At 42.8% G+C, this 18,922-nt stretch overlaps 1 protein-coding gene across 1 annotated transcript in view; it reads left to right on the top strand.

Annotated features, from left to right (window-relative positions):
* The first annotated feature begins 2,617 nt into the window (after positions 1-2,617).
* spata20 (spermatogenesis associated 20) overlaps positions 2,618-18,922 on the top strand; it is a 72,497-nt gene continuing 56,192 nt past the window's right edge. The window contains exons 1-12 of the mRNA XM_083634621.1: positions 2,618-2,853; positions 4,135-4,263; positions 4,344-4,408; positions 4,636-4,790; positions 4,941-5,084; positions 5,496-5,697; positions 5,883-6,013; positions 6,936-7,040; positions 8,981-9,055; positions 10,008-10,220; positions 10,623-10,815; positions 12,607-12,775. Of these exons, the coding sequence (XP_083490747.1) occupies positions 2,669-2,853; positions 4,135-4,263; positions 4,344-4,408; positions 4,636-4,790; positions 4,941-5,084; positions 5,496-5,697; positions 5,883-6,013; positions 6,936-7,040; positions 8,981-9,055; positions 10,008-10,220; positions 10,623-10,815; positions 12,607-12,775 (1,766 nt within the window). The 5' untranslated portion in view covers positions 2,618-2,668. The remainder of the gene's footprint in view (positions 2,854-4,134; positions 4,264-4,343; positions 4,409-4,635; positions 4,791-4,940; positions 5,085-5,495; positions 5,698-5,882; positions 6,014-6,935; positions 7,041-8,980; positions 9,056-10,007; positions 10,221-10,622; positions 10,816-12,606; positions 12,776-18,922) is intronic.

The raw sequence follows: 18,922 nt of genomic DNA, 5'->3' as shown, positions 1-18,922 counted from the left end.
CGTGTGTCTATTCAAGTGTGCTTTTTGACCAAAACCTTTACCACAGACTGAGCATTTAAATTGTTTATCTCCTGTGTGGACTATCATGTGTGTCTTCAAGTATGCTTTATGACCAAAACCTTGACCACAGACTGAGCAAAGACATTGTTTCTCACCTGTGTGGACTATCATGTGTATCTTCAAGGATCCTTTTTGACCAAAACCTTTACCACAGACTGAGCATTTAAATTGTTTATCTCCTGTGTGGACTATCATGTGTGTCTTCAAGGATGCTTTATGACCAAAACATTTACCACAGACTGAGCATTTAAATTGTTTATCTCCTGTGTGGACTATCATGTGTCTATTCAAGTGTGCTTTATTACCAAATATTTTATCACAAACTGAGCAGCTGAAATGTTTCTTCCCAATAACTTCACAGTTTTTCTGTGAGTCTAAAGCTGACTGAGGTTCACTAGTTTCCATCCATTGATCATCATTGTCTTCAGTTACAGAAGAGTCTAAAGTCTTGTCATGACTAGTTGGTTGTGAATGATCTGAATATATAAGATATATTATGTTCCTGGCTGGTTCTGATACTCCACAGTCCTCTCCATCAGCTTCTGTTTTCATCTGTTCAGTTGAGCAGCTGGCTAGAGGCTCTGCCTCTCTGTTCTCCACAGTTTGGCATTGATGAAGCTGTGAGGACTGAGGTTTCTCTTCCTCATCTTCACTCTTCACAGGAACAGCAGCCTCGTCCTGACTGGTCCAGAGTTCCTCCTGTTGCTCTTTAATGTGTGGGGGCTCTGGGTCCTCCTGAAGCTGCTCTCCCTCCTGACTGGTCCAGAGTTCCTCCTGTTGCTCTTTAATGTGTGGGGGCCCTGGGTCCTCCTGAAGCTGCTCTCCCTCCTGACTGGTCCAGAGTTCCTCCTGTTCCTCTTCAATGTGTGGGGGCTCTGGGTCCTCCTGAAGCTGCTGGAGGTCTGGAGGCAAGGCTTCTCTGTGTAACCGCACCGCGTCCAGCAGTTTTCGTTGTCGGTCGATCTCCTCTTGTGAACGAATAGCTTCCTCCTCGTAATCTGCTATCATTCTTTCGGACAGCCCAAATATCTCTCCAACAGCCGCAGTTAGCCGTTGCTTCACCACCGCTTTGAGCTTCTGGACTTTAGACATGTTCATTTTCACAGTGACTTTACTGAGAAACGTTATCCTTCAAAGCAGCTGTCTTTCACCACTTATATACCCTCAGCCAGGAAGGATTTATAACATCACTGATGACATCACATTTGCTCAAGTGCATGACATCACAATTCTTATGACATCACTGATGATGTCATAATGACAGATTCCGTGCTCGGAATGGTTCACTCACTCATTCACTCACTATTCCCCTAGTGTTTATCAAAGTATATGGGGAATTATGATCAAATGAGTTTCGGACGCTACCTCACACTTCTCCTTTGGTAAACACAACAGCATTTCATAAGTAGGCTATATGGGAGAAAATGTAGGGTACATTCTCTGTTGACTATAATGGCAGACAGTGCATTGATTGATTGATTGATTGATTGATTGACTTTATTCATACTTTGAAAAGAATACATAGAAGCCAGCTTCGCATAGGCTACACATTTACAACGGTACCAGGATAAACACAATAAAGCTGGATTTCAAATACATAATAGGAAAAAAACAACACATGTCATATACAACATACTCCGACTCCGAAAACTGAAAACAGTTTTGAAGGCATTCATTATAGTTTGACAGTTGGTTATTTGAGTTGAGGTGTGGACCAGTGATATCATTCACGCACAATTAATGACATCACTGGTCCACACCTCAAATCAACTCTCATATAATCTATATCTATATCTATCTATCCATCTATCCATCTATCCATCTATCTATCTATCTATCTATCTATCTATCTATCTATCTATCTATCTATCTATCTATCTATCTATCTATCTATCTATATCTATAATATATCTATCATAACTGTAGGCTACTGCTGCGCACATACACCCACAATAACCTCGCGTCACCAGGCTCTCCAGGCAGGCAGGATGTCCCGCCCCGTGTTCCGGTCCTATGTTCCGCAGTGGTCCGCAGTGTTTTCGTTCCCCCATAGAAATGCAGCAGTACTAGTAGGCAGCCTAACATCACCAGTCGATACGAGTTAGAGAAAAAATAAGAAGCATGGCCATACCAAACGAAATATTCAAAGAAGTACTTGAAGAAACTTGCCGGATCCATAACATTACAGTCGGCCTACAGCACTTTGGTTCCTATGTTGCGGCCAAAATTTGTCAGAAGTCACGGAGCGAGGTTTACCATCCAGACTACACCCACACATTCACACAATCCGAACGGCAGATTTTCTGTCATGTAGCCTACAAGAACATAATTAAGTCGCGGGGAAATTTAGGACGTTGTTTTCATAGTTTTTTTCTTTGGCGTGCACGCACGCACGCACACACACACACTCCAGATCCATGACACAACACACACGCTTCTGAAAGTCAATAGTGGTCCTCTCTTAAGCGGCAGCGCCATCATGTGGCAAAATTATATGGCTACAATAAAGTAAGGTCCCTCGTCAACTGCTGAGTGTTTTGTTTGGTGGTCTGACAAAGTAGCTTAAAAAGTAACACACCCGTCAATTTGCACTGGCTATTGGATTAAGATGTTAAGACTAGCATGGGGGCGGTCGCGTGTGGAGCCTGCTCGCCTGCTAAGTATAGCTTTTCTAGGAGCGGACAGTCCACAACAGACCCCGGAGTGGAATACCAGGGGTGTCGTACAAACTCCTCACCCAGCAAGTGACGGGTCCCCGCTTCTCCGTCCCCCGCAGGCACGCTACCGCTTCAGGTAAAGCCACGGCTACTAGTCAGCTATACGCTTTTACATATAACGCTAGCTACTACTAGCAAGCACGCTTGTTGATAGGGTCCAGTTGCCTTTGTATAGAGTTGAGAAGGAGAGGAACGCAAAACTCCATTCAAAGAAATCTGAGAATCTGTCCTTTATTTGTTGGCAAAGGTAACATGTCCCATAACATAATTATGACTTAGGACCGAAGTTTTAGGATGCACTTTTCAATTCGGCAAACACGTAATCCACCAAGCACACATTGTTTTCAAGAAATGACAACTTCAGGTTCACCATTGAGTAACGTTAAACCAATGTAAACAAACAACACATGTTTAAAATTGTATTGAAATAAAGTGTTTCCGGTGAATTATATGTATGCCGAATTTAAAAGTGTTTCCTAACAACCTAGAAATTGCATTGCATCATATTGTCTGAGTCAACGTTATGTGACTGTTATGTGACGCCGTGTATAACATGGTCACATAACAGATTTGTAATGGAGTTTGGCGTGGCTTTCCAGAGAAGACGGTATGGCGAGTATACTGTTCTAGCTAACGCTACGTTACTGTCCGTGGCATGCTTCTATAACGCTAGTTAACAGCTACTTGATAACCACGTGTATTATATTCTGGCTAAAATAGATGCCCGCTTTGCATGACAATTGCTAATTGGTAGCATGCTACTGCTAGCCATGCAATAACCTACGCTCTTTATGCTGCTTTATCGTCAGAGTAATATATCCTGCAAAATGTTATTGCATTTTGCAATGTGGTTGTTGTTACAGACCGGTGCTAGCTCGCTACATTAGTACTACTGTAACATACCGTTTTTAATTAGCTTGCTTGCTATGTCAGTTTTGACAGCTGACAACTGCAATTTAGCTAGTCTTTCAAGTAATTAACCCTTTGAATAGGGGAAGTAATTATGCAGTGACAAATATCTAGCGTTATAAAAGTAGCGTTAATATCCAATAAACCTCAAGCAATGAAGACTAGCAATTGTGGTAATAGACCTATATGCTGTCTTAAGCAAGGTCTTAGCTTACATGTAACGTTATAGGCTGTTGTTTGCCACAATATGCTAACGTTACAGTAGCTACTGTAGCTGTCAGTTTTGACAGCTGGCCAACTACTCTTTAGTCTTTTAGGTAACCCTTCAAATTACAGGCCACTAATGAAAGAAAGAAGTAACGAAAACGTTGCAAGGTGCTTGAGGAGCCTGCTGCACCAGGCTGGAACCATGAAGTCATTTGTGTTTTTGTTTTTTTGTTATGTCCAGTTCATCTGTCAGTTTGAGCATGGCATCGGGAAGTGAAGGGCCACCATCGACCTCTCAAAAACACACCAACAGGTTAGCCAAGGAGAGGTCACCCTACCTGCTGCAACACGCACACAACCCTGTTGACTGGTGAGTGAGTTTAAACTACAGACAGGCACATGCTCTGAAAGCTGATATACAAACATAGCCTAATTTCATCTTTGTCCTAGGTATCCATGGGGACAAGATGCTTTTGACAAAGCCAAGAGTGAAGATAAACCCATCTTCCTTTCGGGTAATAGATCTCTATTACATCTGCCGTTAACATGCATTTTGGGTGATGGGATTGTAAGAGGACAGAACAAAAACACTTCAAAGCCAGAAATGGTCGGAAGTGCATTTATAACAACATGTAAATGCAATGCATCTTCAAGCGATGTAGTACATTAGTGCTTTTATTGAAAGTGAAAGTGAAATCTCTTTTACCTCTAAATCTCAATTCTTCGATGTCCCGTTTGTTAGTGGGCTACTCAACGTGCCATTGGTGCCATGTGATGGAGAGGGAGTCTTTTGAGGATGAGGAAATTGGCAGACTCCTTAGTGAGAACTTTGTCTGCATTAAAGTCGACAGAGAGGAGAGACCTGATGTGGACAAGGTCTACATGACATTTGTACAGGTGTGTGTGTGTGTGTGTGTGTGTGTGTGTGTGTGTGTGTGTGTGTGCGCATATCTATGAACATTTTAGGATTTCTTAAAAGTGATTCTGGTAGCTTTTTCTTTGCTATCTATTACCCTTCATCGGCTTGGCTTGCCCGTGTCTCTCCAGGCAACAAGTGGAGGTGGAGGGTGGCCCATGAATGTGTGGTTGACCCCTGACCTTCGACCTTTCATCGGTGGCACCTACTTCCCTCCCAGAGACCACGCAAGAAGACCAGGACTCAAAACAGTCCTCACCCGAATTGTGGAGCAGGTAACGAGACTTCTCTGAAACACTATTTGGACTATTTTTGGGGTTTTTTGGGACGGCTGAATCTACATTTTAGAGAGTTTTAGAAGTTGTTGTATTTCTCTTACATAAGCATGGATATTATTGGATTAATTGGATTGGATGAACTGTTAATGATGGGGGGGGGGGGGGGTTGGGAATTGGGAGAGTTGCAGCAGCAGAGAATAGTATTAAGACAAATAGAGTACTGAAGATGAAACGCTAACACCAATCAAATATATTGAAAACAGTTTGAAATGTGCAACTGTGCATTGTAAGCTACTAGTGCAGTGTCAGTCATTAAGTGTGTCTTTTTTTCAGTCATGTCGTTTGTCCCCAGACTGCTGGTTGCCTCTCGGTTATCATTGTTGTTGTTGTATCACTTATGTTCCTCAGTGGCAGAATAACCGTCCTGCTTTGGAGTCTAGTGGTGAGAGAGTCCTAGAAGCTCTGAAGAAAGGGACGGCTATCGTTGCAAACCCAGGGGAGAGTCCTCCTCTGGCCCCAGACGTTGCTAATCGCTGCTTTGAGCAGTTATCTCATTCCTATGAGGAGGAGTATGGAGGCTTCAGAGATGCTCCCAAGTTCCCCACACCAGGTAGAGACACTGAATAGCCACAGTGGTCGTCCTGCTTGGCCTGTTTCAACTGTTCTGTCTATTCAACTGTCTTATCTCTCTCTTGATTTCTCTCCCCCACGACGTCTACCCCCCCCCCCCCCCTCCCACCCTCCGTCCTCTGTCACCACAACTCCCGCCCTCCCCTCCCCTCCCCTCCCCCATAGTGAATCTGATGTTCCTCATGTCATACTGGTCTGTCAATCGCTCCACCTCAGAAGGGATGGAGGCTCTCGAGATGACCCTGCACACACTCCGCATGATGGCCTTGGGAGGCATCCACGACCACGTGGCGCAGGTTAATGTTAACACACACACACACACACACACACACATGAACACACATGAACTTGTGTGCTATTCTGATTTGAGCAATATTCTCTTTGAATCCAGTTCAAATTCAAACAAATTGTATTTATTTATTTATTTATTTATTTATTTATTTATTTATTTATTTATTTATTTATGAATGATAGGGACACAATACATATTAATGAACATTTTCATGTAAATATGCCAGATTATAGCCAGAGGCTAATTCCCATCTGTAGTCCCTTTTGGTAGGTCAGTGTTATAAAACAAACGATTACAAACAATATACAGCAAGTGTGCATGAACTTCATGAGCACAAAAGCAAACAATAGTAACACATACAAGCCACAAAACCACACCAACTTCAGAAGCATCCAAAAGACAACAGATAACACAGACAAGTACGGGATCCCATTTTAATGCATGACGTGGAGGCCAAGAACGTGCCTCCGCGAAGTTGATACACTATATACTTGATACACACATGTATCAAGATCAAGATCTACACATATATAATCTGTGTGAGTCTTCACTGGCCTCATGATTCGATTCGATTACGATTCATCTGTCAACGATTGGATTCGATTCCAGGATGAATCACGAATCGATGCATCCTGATACAGCTCAAAGTATTGCAGCTCCAAGTATCACATCCTCAATTTTCTATAACATTATTGCCCATTGCTATGCGATGCGGACGTGTCGCGATGCATCGATTAAACGATTAATTCCAACACCCCTACTATATATACAACATGTATCTTGTACTACAGTTTAAAAGTGATTACAGTTCTGATTAACCTTCAGACAAACACATTAATATTAGTGTTGACAATAATCTCTGTCTGTCTGTCTTTCTCTCTCTCTCTCTCTCTCTCTCTCTCTCTCTCTCTCTCTCTCTCTCTCAGGGTTTCCATCGTTACTCTACAGATTCCTCCTGGCATGTTCCACACTTTGAGAAGATGTTGTATGACCAGGCTCAGCTCGCTGTAGCCTATATAACTGCCTTCCAGGTGTGTGTGTGTGTGTGTGTGTGTGTGTGTGTGTGTGTGTGTGAGTGCTTGTGCAAGTGTTCTTGTTTCCATGTCTGACAGTGTAATCATCCCTCCGTCATCGTCGCATCTTGTCCAAGTGTTTTTTTTGCCATATACTCCGTCAACTAAAACTGTCTGGGTGAAACATGGCACGTTAACTTATTTTGAGACCATCTGCAGTGGCAATATTAAAACAAATTCTCTAGTGCAATGGACTACTATTTCAATTTGAGTAATAATGCAGCTAATGCAGGATAAGTACTGCTCCACCCAGCCCAATCTTTGTTAAGGTGCTGGAAGCATCAATGAGTCCAAAGTGAAAAGAAGGGATTCCGCATACTTAAATCTATGCCAGTGTTTCTCAAACTTTTTCAGACCAAGGACCACTTAACCAATAAAAAAAACTCGGGGACCACCTAACTCCCAAAACATCCCCAAAAACAATAGGCCTACTACTTCAACTGTAAATTACAAATTACAGGATAATTAAATGACAAATAGCATTAAGGCTGTAAAATGAATCACATTTTTGGCTTCCCACAATTATGAAACAAGATAACCGATATAAAATATATATATATATAATTTATTTTAGTTAGTCCATTGACCTTTTTTTTAACATTTATTTTTCCTTTTCAGTTCAAATATAGCCTATTCAAAGTTCAAAGAAAGTTTTTTCAAGTTCAATAAATGCACAATGTTGCCAAAGTCAAATAGGCTATCTGTTGCCATCTTGAAGTAGCATTCAGTTTTTGTGTTCAAATAAGTGTTAACTGGCTCTATATTCTGACAGCAATCACTGAAATATTGTGTTTGGTCAGTAACTTGGAACTCCCAGCCCCCCACTGTAGGCCTACTCTCTCTCTCTCCTGTAGCCCTGCATGCAGAGTGGATGTATCTACGCAATCGTAAGTCGTAGAGACTCACGGGTGGCGGCATTGGATTCGGGGTGAAAAAATACATATAGTCCTTAATAAGCATTGTGATCGGACCTTCCGTTTCCCAGAAAATGTAAACATTTCTCTGATTGGATAGTGGGAGGTGTAAAAAAAGGGAAATATACTTGCGGACCACTAGGGGGCGCCCGCGGACATGGTCCGCGGACCACTGTTTGAGAAACACTGATCTATGCAATAGTTCACTCAGATGTAGTAATAATGCAGCTAGCAATACAAGTGCTACTGCTTTTCTGTAAATATCACACTGAATTATTCAAAAACTGACCCTTAATTCATTTTTTTCTCCCATAATTTGTCGTTGCCCAACTTCTAGTTGATGCATTGATCTAGTTTTAAATTAAAAATATCAGAAAAATTAACTTTCTCCTGGTGGAAGTGTTCTTCTTCTCACTGCTTTGATTTGATCGAGCATAAGGATGACAATGTCATGAGACATCAACTCCTAATTGTTTTCTCGGATGATTCGCAGGAGTAGAAACGGAGTTATTGTCATTTTTGATGGTAAGAGAAGATGCAATCGGCAGTTTTGGGGTTATAACAGAAAAGAAACAGTCTACTGCTCCCCGGGAATAATAAGCCAAGCTACATTCAGAATGAGTAATAATGCCGACGCTGAACAGTGTTTAGCCAGAATGTTGTACTCAGCACTTGAATTGGAGGCCACAGTTTTTAGCGTTTCCTCACGAGTATATTTGGCTGGCCTGTTTTCCAGAGTGGACAGTGACTAAACACAGAGAAACGAAAAGTTAATTAGAACGCAAGTATGCAGGCTCACACGCACACGCACACACACACTAGTGGTTAATGAGGGTACAGAGGCTACCTCAGCACATGCATTCAATGCGGCAGTTAATATCCAGCATGCACTGTAAATAATTATTTATAGTTATTGTTAAGGTTACGTTCAGGTTGAAGTATGGCTCTAAGCATGTGGGTTATGTGGACCTTTTGTTTTTCCAGGTCTCAGGCGAGCTGGTCTTTGCAGATGTGGCCAGGGACATACTGCTCTACGTCTCCAGGGACCTGAGTGACAAGGTGAACCATCTCCTCCCTTGTTAGCAGTTGTGTGTGTGTGTGTGTGTGTGTGTGTGTGTGTGTGTGTGTGTGTGTGTGTGTGTGTGTGTGTGTGTGTGTGTGTGTGTGTGTGTGTGTGTGTGTGTGTGCGCGCGCGCGTTATTGTGCTTATATACTTATGAGGACCACATGTCCTCACAAAAGGACAGAAAGATGGGGAAAATACTCTGAAGCAAAGACATTTTGCCAAGCCTCTCTTGGAGGTATTTGAGGTAAGGCGAGGGTTTAGGATGAAGCTGAACTGAGTTTGAATTTAAGGTTACAGAATGAATGTAGTCGGTGGAAAATGCTCACAAGTGTAGAGCAATACCAACTGTTGTTACAACACCTGTATGTGTTTGTCATAGAGAAGCTACATCCACTGCTGACAAAGCACATGCATTAAATGCAGATTCCAGCAGGAGATAATCAGTGTGTCTATTGTGTGCGAGTACATGGGCGAGGGTGAGGGGTGGGATTCTTTGATTCCCTTGCTCCCCTCTAGGCGTCAACCCCTATCCCCTCACCGCACAGGCGCGGTGGCCATTTTCTTTTGATTAATGACTTGGCAACGCCGAAACGGCGCGCAACAATTAAATCCACGCTCGTTGTGATCGTTATATTCCACAAGATTTATTATGTAATTACACGCTAATTAATTTACGCCACGAAAAAGTAATTTCCCACAGATAGCATGTTTCTTTTGTGCTGCGGTGGCAGACGGGGCTTTCCCTCAGCAAGCTAAACGACTCGACTTCTCATCATTACCACAGACATACTGCATGTTGTCTGCGTGCGCTGAAAACATCTTCAAATGATGTTGTCTAAATGCAACAATGGCTAATCTCTACATCTCAAACCGTCTGACTTCTAATTAAATGGCGATTTGCCCTCCCTTCCCACCTCCCTCTTTCTCCTCCATTCGGTGGTACAGTCTGGAGGCTTCTACAGTGCGGAGGATGCAGACTCTGTCCCAGCATCAGGAGGGCCAGAGAAGCGGGAGGGGGCTTTCTGCGTCTGGACGGCTTCGGAGGTTCGGGAGCTACTCCCTGAGAAGGTGGAGGGCGCCACCGGGGGCGCCACACAGGCTGACATCTTCATGCACCACTATGGGGTCAAGGAGCTAGGCAACGTTGACCCGGAACAGGTGGGCGCTGCTGCGTTGTTATTATATAATAATACCGTCCAGGGTTTGTATCCGGTCCGCCACCTTTGTAGCCTCCTCATAAATAAATAAATGTGTCACCTCGTTACCGATTGATCTTTATTTAATAATGTCATGCATGCAAATGCATAGGATTCTCTGTGTGTACAGTTAGGGTGAGAGGGGTCTTCTTCTTCACCACTGTGTATTTGAAATGATTTTCGGTTGACTAAATATTATTATATAACAGTATAAAACACCTGAGATTTTTACACGAGCAGATAAATTGCAAGACGTGTTTGTTAACTGGGTTACACTGATTATGCTCTTACTCTGATCAAGTTGCTGCAGTCGGATGATCCGTTTAGCTCCATTAACACCCTCTCCTCCCCTGTATGTTGTCAGGATCCCCATGGGGAGCTGCAGGGCCAGAATGTGCTGATCGTGCGTTACTCGGTGGAGCTGACGGCTGCTCGCTTTGCCGTCAGTGTTGAGAAAGTCACCGAGCTACTGGCCTCCGCCAGAGCCAAGATGGCGCAAGTGAGGAAGAGCCGGCCGCGTCCACATCTGGACACCAAGATGCTGGCCTCCTGGAATGGTAAAAGTCTAGACAGGTTGACACTTGTTCAATGATAAGTGGTTTCATATTAACGTGAACCTTTTCACACTTGTACGATGATAAGTTGTTTTATATTAACGTGAACCTTTTCACATTTGTACGATGATAAGTTGTTTTATATCGTCGCTGTCGCGGCAGGACCCCCGAATATCAATTTTTTCAGATTTTTATTTTTTGTCATGAATCAATGCCATTGGTCACCCTTCACGTCTCTGTGTGGGTTTTATCAAATGCAACCAATGGAGAAGCATTAAAACGAGCTTGTGAGTCATTCTCGTAACGCCATTCGCCCTCAATCTGTCAGTCAAACCTCGGAATTCCTCCCCTACCTCCGTCTGTACCCCCCCACGCAGGACAATAAACCCGGAAAAGACACATGGCAGACGTGCTGTGTATTTCTGATATCATTTTGTTTAATCCTGGCTTCCTCTGACGTGAATAGACCAATAAAATGTTTTCCACTTATTCCTAGGCTGCAAACTTGTTTTAACATGCAAATCGGAGTGGTTTCTGATGAGAATAAAGTAACGTTAACGTTACGTTATGTCAGACTGTTCTCATCCCCATGGCAAAGCCTTTGCCTCGGCCATGAGAGGCGAGGAGCACGGCTGCACGCGCCCCCGCGGCCCGGAGCTTGCGGCTCGTGCATGTGCATACCAGAGGGGAGGCGGCCATCAGCGCCTGACTGGCCGGGAGAGAGTGCTTCCAAGTCGGACTGATAATATAAACATCATTTGAGCTTATCCAGGTAAGATATTAATAAAGTAATGACACATTCAGCGGGAAACTAACTATAATTAAGACATGTGCCAACTTTGACGACGTTTGGTTCAGTATTTTAAGAGCAAACAGGTTTTTTTAACTTCCTGAAAAGTTGCTATTTTGGAGATTCGAGGTCCTGCCGCGACAGCGACGATATGTATTTTTTCCAGTATTAAATTCGTAGTAGTAGTCAGTGATTGAGAGAGTAGCATAATGGACATTAATTTATATGAGAATCTTGTGGATTATTATTACCTGGAGCCACTTTTCCCTAACCTTGCAAGGCAGCTGGATTTGCGCGAGATCATGAGATCTGACAGCGTCAGGTTAACTCCTCCCACTGGTATGATGCAAACTTGGACCGTCCCCAGCACTGTTTGTCCAGCATATTGTATCAATCTAATTAATAACGAGCAAAAAGCCTATCACACACACACACACACACACACACACACGCGCACACATATACCTACAAACGCTCCTTCCCTGTCTGACGTCTTAAGACAGAGTGTGTTATTGAGGTAATGAAGCGCTGCGATCCTGCGAACTTTCCAATTAGACGCGCGAGTCTCCTTTTCCTCTCTAATGAAGAAACCCCGCCATTAATCAGCTGTCCTTCGCAGCAACACTTTGAAGCGCGGGCGGTGCACTCGCCCGGCTGTGCACTCGCCTCGGCTTTGATACGCTACATGAAAGAGGACGAGAGGGAAGGAGGGATGGAGGGAAGGAGGGATGGATAGAGGGAAGAGGAGAGCGAGAGGAGGAGGAGGAGGAGGAGGAGGAGGAGGAGGGAGGGAGGGAAGGAGGGATGGATAGAGGGAAGAGGAGAGCGAGAGGAGGAGGAGGAGGAGGGAGGGAGGGAGGGAGACAGCGGGGAAACTTCAAAGCGTGGGAATAATCAAGGCAGGACTGCGGCGCTGCCACATATTGGAGCCCTGAGGAGAGAGGAGGTTTGAAAGCAAACTCACATTCATTTAAGAGCCGCTCACCTCCTCCCACCCTCTTCAGGTCTGATGCTGTCGGGCTTTGCTCGCGTCGGGGGAGTGCTGGGGGACAAGGCCCTGCTGGAGAGAGCGGTGGAGGCTGCCAAGTTCCTGAAGGAGCGCCTATGGGAGGCTGAGCGACAGACCATCTTCCGATCCTGTTACCCCCAAAATGAGACCGAGGTGGAACAGACGTAAGGAGAGAAGACCTTTTAATCATTTCATGTCATGGTCCCCCACAGATAGACTCACGTTATGTGTGTGTGTGTGTGTGTGTGTGTGTGTGTAGGTGTGTGTGTGTGTGTGTGTGTGTATGTATGTATATATATATATATACATACATACATACAGTACATACACACATACACACACACACACACACACACACACACACACACACACACACACACACACACACACACATATATATATATACATATATATACTATTATACATATACATATATATATAAAATTTTACAATTAAGGTCCTTACACATCAAGAGCGATGCGAATATACGGCACGAAATTGCGATGCGAGTTTTGACCCACCTGTCAATCACAGCCACAAATGTGTACACGTCAAGCGAACTTCTAAAAAATCGACCGTGGTTCGAAAAAATAAACACCGCAATAACGCTCGGCGAAACTTCGCCGTTGGTGTGTACGGTTGCATTGACTGATATAGGTTCGGAAAATATTATTGACGTGCGAATTAATCGCACGAAAAAAACGTGCTCGGTGTGTAAGGACCTTTAGTGTTGAACCAATGTCACTGAATACCACTGTGTTGTCAAGTAAGCATATAATCTTCCCTCCAAAATTGAACTCATAAGGGTTTCCTGGGACACTTAAGTTTTAATTTTTGGACATAAAACAAGTTCCCCCTAAAACTAGAACAAGTGAGTGAAGGCTCTCTTGACCTTGTCCCCTGACAATGAATGGGAGAAGGACATTGTCAGCTCAATTACACCATCCAGGGTGAATTTATGGACATAATGGTCACATTTTCTAGTTTCTAGAGCTGAACAATGAATCATGCGCCTGTTAGCAAGACTGTTAGCAGGACTTTATCTTCTACTGTTCATACCTCAATAATGTGACACTTGATTTATCGCAATAGGGAAATCAACAATATCCAAACATTTCAGAATGTCATTCACAATGGAGTCAAATGTTCCTTGAACTAACAGTAGTGTTGGACAATTGTGATCACTATACCTAACAAAGTAACCGGTGGTGTAGTAGTAGCAGCGGAGAGTGTGTGTGAATATTGTTGGAAGTCTCAAAAAAGGAAAGCCATCTGGTAAACTGTGTTTAAGGGGGAATTTAGATGTAGAGGAGGACTTTGTCGAGAGATCCCTGTTCGCCTGCCTGCAGAGACTTCACCCAGCAAGCTGCTATGGCTCATTAACACTCGTTAAGAAAAAGACAAAGAAATGTGTCGTTTGAACAACAGCCAGTGTTCGGGGAGCTACTTCGAAAAGCATAGCTTAGAAAGCTACTCTACCAACAACTACTTCACCATGGAAGTACCGTAGTTGAAATGTAGTTTAGGAAACTACAAGCTATGCAGAAAAAGTAGTTCAGTAGTTGAGGTTGGGGTAAGAATATCAGGGCAAGCCAATCAGAGGCAACATAGGCTGTGTGTCTTGCGCTAGGATTGGTTGAGGTTAGGGTAAGAATATCAGGGCAAGCCAATCAGAGGCAGCGTAGGCTGTGTGTCTTGTCAAGAAGTACAGTACAATAACGTTAGTGGGATCCTGGCGGCCTTCGCGGTATCTGCTGTCTTCACACACACACACACACACACACACACACACACACACACACACACACACACACACACACACACACACAGTCTCTTGTTGATTGTACAACACCCCCCTACTCCAGGTGTTCCCGTACTATTGCCTTGGCCAGTGCTGTGCCCTAGTTACTGTTAATGTGCAATGCCACCGAATCAGCAGGAAAAGATGCCAGGAGTCCCACAACACACATGATGAAACCACACACACACACACACACACACACACACACACACACACACACACACACACACACACACACCGTTTTGAATACACATGAGCACAGATGCACACTCGTGCCTAAACACGCTGGCCTTGTTCCACAGCTTCTCTCTCATTCATACTTGTCAAATTCAGGATGGTGTCAGCAGTAAGAATGCTTACCAAGGCCCTTTTCCAAAGCCTGCTTTGGGTTTCCATAGATGGCCAAATGACTCTGTCATGCCCGGCAGACACACAGGCTGTGAGCTCATTTCTCCAGAGGAATGGTCGGTGCTGTGACTAACTGGGTTAATAAGCTATAGAAGTGTGGAGTAGATGTTCTATGGCCCGTGGTTAGCTTGGCATTGGATGATTTAGAGTACTACTGCTTCCCTCAGAGACCTGAGGGGAAGGCCTGAGAAGAACTGCATAGGCAGTGGTGGATTTCATCTCATGGTCCCCCAGATAGACTCACGTTATGTGTGTGTGTGTGTGTGTGTGTGTGTGTGTGTATATATATATATATAAATATATAAAAAAAAAACTGACATTGCAATATTTTTTTATTCTGCGATATATATTGCGATATGAAAAAATACAGGAATTTTCTCCAAAAGTCTTGAATAGGTCTATCAAGCCTTGCTCATTTAAGAAGGTGGCCTAGTGGGTAACGTGCGCGGTTGACGTAGTAGGAAGTAGGGATGGGCATCGAATTTCGAATTTTCGAATAATCGTTGTTATTATCAAGGTCGACTTTTATTATTGAAATTCGAAATTCGATTTTTTTTTTTTTTTTTTTTTTTTTTTTTTTTTTTTGAGTGAAATGTTGCATTGTCTCCCCTGATTCTAAGTATAGTCAAATCGCTTGGTTTGAGCAAGTAAAACAATTTTTATAAGCATTTTAAGCAAGGTTTATGGAAAAATGAATGGCGGATGAAATCCCATGAAGAGGGAGAGGGGGTGACTTTGGCACCCCTTTGGCACTCAGACCTGAGCCTACTAAATATTTAATGAACCACTCATGATTGTCAAAACTGTTTTTTATTTTCGAAAATGTCAATGTCATGTAACATGTTCTTTACTTCAGTGGTGCAATGCTTGTTTGAGCTAAAAATCCACAGCAGAAGCTTTTTATATTAATTAATAAAGCCGTAGACTTAGAATCAGGGGAGACAATGCAACATTTCACTCACAAAAAAAAAAAAAATTTTTTTTTACATTTTTTTTTTTTTTTTCGAATTTCGAATTAAATTCGAATTTGGCCAGCGAATTTCGAATAGTGTTTTTGCTAGAAATGCCCATCCCTAGTAGGAAGTTAGTGTGTTTTTAGTAGGGATGGGCATTTCTAGCAAAAACACTATTCGAAATTCGCTGGCCAAATTCGAATTTAATTCGAAATTCGAAAATAAAAATAAAAATGTAATTTTTTTTTTTTTTTTTTTTTTTTTTTTTGTGAGTGAAATGTTGCATTGTCTCCCCTGATTCTAAGTCTACGGCTTTATTAATTAATATAAAAAGCTTCTGCTGTGGATTTTTAGCTCAAACAAGCATTGCACCACTGAAGTAAAGAACATGTTACATGACATTGACATTTTCGAAAATAAAAAACAGTTTTGACAATCATGAGTGGTTCATTAAATATTTAGTAGGCTCAGGTCTGAGTGCCAAAGGGGTGCCAAAGTCACCCCCTCTCCCTCTTCATGGGATTTCATCCGCCATTCATTTTTCCATAAACCTTGCTTAAAATGCTTATAAAAATTGTTTTACTTGCTCAAACCAAGCGATTTGACTATACTTAGAATCAGGGGAGACAATGCAACATTTCACTAAAAAAAAAAAGGGTTTTTTTTTTTTTTTTTTTTCGAATTTCGAATTTCAATAATAAAAGTCGACCTTGATAATAACAACGATTATTCGAAAATTCGAAATTCGATGCCCATCCCTAGTTTTTAGCCACAGACATGGTGAGTTGCAGGATCCTAAGTGAGTAAAAGTACTATAGTTAGTAGGAAAAGAGCTTAGAACGTCACAGAGAGGGCATGCATTACTGTATGTTATCAGTTAATTTACCTTACTTGACATTGCATGCTCTGCGATGTGACTATTGCGCATGTGCACATTGCGATGACGATGCTGAAACGATATATTGTGCAGCCCTAATATATATATATATATATATACATGTATATATATATATATATATGTATGTACGTACATTAGGGGTGTCAAAAATAATTGATTATAAGATGCATCGCAATGCGGACGTGCACGATTCTGCATCGATTCACAAATGTCAATCGATTACAATTTTTTTCTTTTTTTTTTAATAATCAAATAAAATATAATGGAAGTACATGCAGTTGTTTATTTGGATCATAATACAATACAATTCCAAATGCACTTTTATTTTAAAAGTAGCCACACAGTGAGAAAAAAGAAAGTGAGAAAAAATAAATCTTGTATTGGGGAAAAAAAGTGATGCATCGATTTAAGATGCATCGAGATGCATCGATAGTCATAATCGAATCGAATCGAATCGTGAGGCCAGTGAAGATTCACAGCCCTAATGTACATGTATGTATATATGTGTGTGTGTGTGTGTGTGTGTGTGTGTGTGTGTGTGTGTGTGTGTGTGTGTGTGTGTGTGTGTGTGTGTGTGTATATATATAATGTATATTTAGAGAGAGAGAAAGAGATGCAAAAGATATGTCCATCTCTTTTGCATGCCCTACATGTGCACTCATACCGCTCATTGGTACTACTTGGATGGTTTGCATTGATCAAAGGTGGTACTTGATTCAAAAAGTTCAAGGACCACTGATGTAAAAATATGAGGTTTGGTTGAGGATGTAAGAGTGTGCTGCTTCCCTGCTTCTCCACATGTGTATTAAGTCAGTGTAGATGGAAAATCATAGGGAGGCAGGCAGCCATTCTTCAGGTTATGAAAGATAAGCATCTTTCTTGGGCAATACTGGCTTTGTAGTGAGACCGAGATTGCCATACAGTATGAGGTAGTATCTTGGTTAATAACAGCATAAGCAAAATATCTATTAATAAATACTGCTAGCCCCAAGCAAAATGAGCAAAATTGCGCTTGTATTTTTCACATTTTATTGATCCAGGGAAAGGTGAGCTCTTTTGCAACACCACCCTGTTTCACAGTGGGAAGCATAGACCTTTCCTCAAAACACTGCCTTTGGAGTGGATCCTGTGGCCTTTAGAGATGGCAGGAGAACATAGGAGATAAAGTATTGGCCTTCAGTACATGGGCCGGCGCAGAAAGAGCAATTAGATGAGAAATACAGGAATGTATGAGACAAATTCCTCGGGCCTCCTCCACATTGTCCCAGGAAAGCAAACACCGGCAATGTGTCCTGATTAATGAGTCCAGCGGGGACATCTCTCCGCGCGTCTCTCTCTGTTTTCAGTCTCGAGTTTCCGCTCTCTCTCTACCTCCCCTCTCTCGCCCTTACCATTTTTCTCCCTGAGATTATTTGTTGTTTCACATGCGATCGCACAGAACATTAACTTCGACGGTACATTTTTCGAGTACGAGCAAGCGCGTTCATTTACAACCTGACGCAAAGGTCACCGCTGTTGTAATGATGGGACTCGATGTACTGTCCATGTGACCCAGATGGTCTCGACGGGCTTCCACCTCCAAGGCTTGTTCAGGGGGAAGCGAGGCACCTGGTATAATGAGAGAGCCATTATGAAGCTATTATCATGAAACTGTGCTGTGAGACGCTAGACTGACCATGCTTTTTTCCTTCTGTCTCGGGGAGGTGGCTCATTTGACACGCCCAATTAAAGGTGTGAATGAAAAGGCTGTTGAGTGATTCCGAAAGGCTTTGGTGAGTCGTCGTTAGTGGGTGTTAAGCTGCGTTCACACCGACCTATTAAAGTTTTTCCGCTGGCATCGAGTTTACATACAAAGTCAATGCAAAGGAGCGATTGAGCGTATATTCGCCCGGGAGAAAAATCGCTGGGCGTCCGAGCGACAGAGACAGAGCGACAGGGAGAGAATTCGCTCGTCGCCCGAGATGAAATATCCCAACTCGAGCGAAATTACGCTGGCATCAGTCGCTCGCTGTTCAACTCTGATTGGCTGCCGTGTGAGAGCGAGTCAAGGATCACACTGGCTTGGAACAAACCGCTGGTTTATTGTGTGGCAACAAACCGCATTGACAGCTGATTGACAGGCTGACAGCTGACATGAAGTGAAGTCTGTACTACCGGTATAGAGCTCGCGTTAGTAGCACGCTGATAGGCTTAGCTTGTAAACAACTACGGTGGCTCGTAGTGGACAAATATCATGACATTGCGACAATTA

The sequence above is a fragment of the Poromitra crassiceps genome, assembly GCF_964638095.1.
Source record: "Poromitra crassiceps genome assembly, chromosome: 4".
Classification (NCBI taxonomy): Eukaryota; Metazoa; Chordata; class Actinopteri; order Beryciformes; family Melamphaidae; genus Poromitra; species Poromitra crassiceps.
The sequence above is the reverse complement of the archived record's forward strand: the minus strand, read 5'-3'. Positions and strand labels throughout refer to the sequence as shown.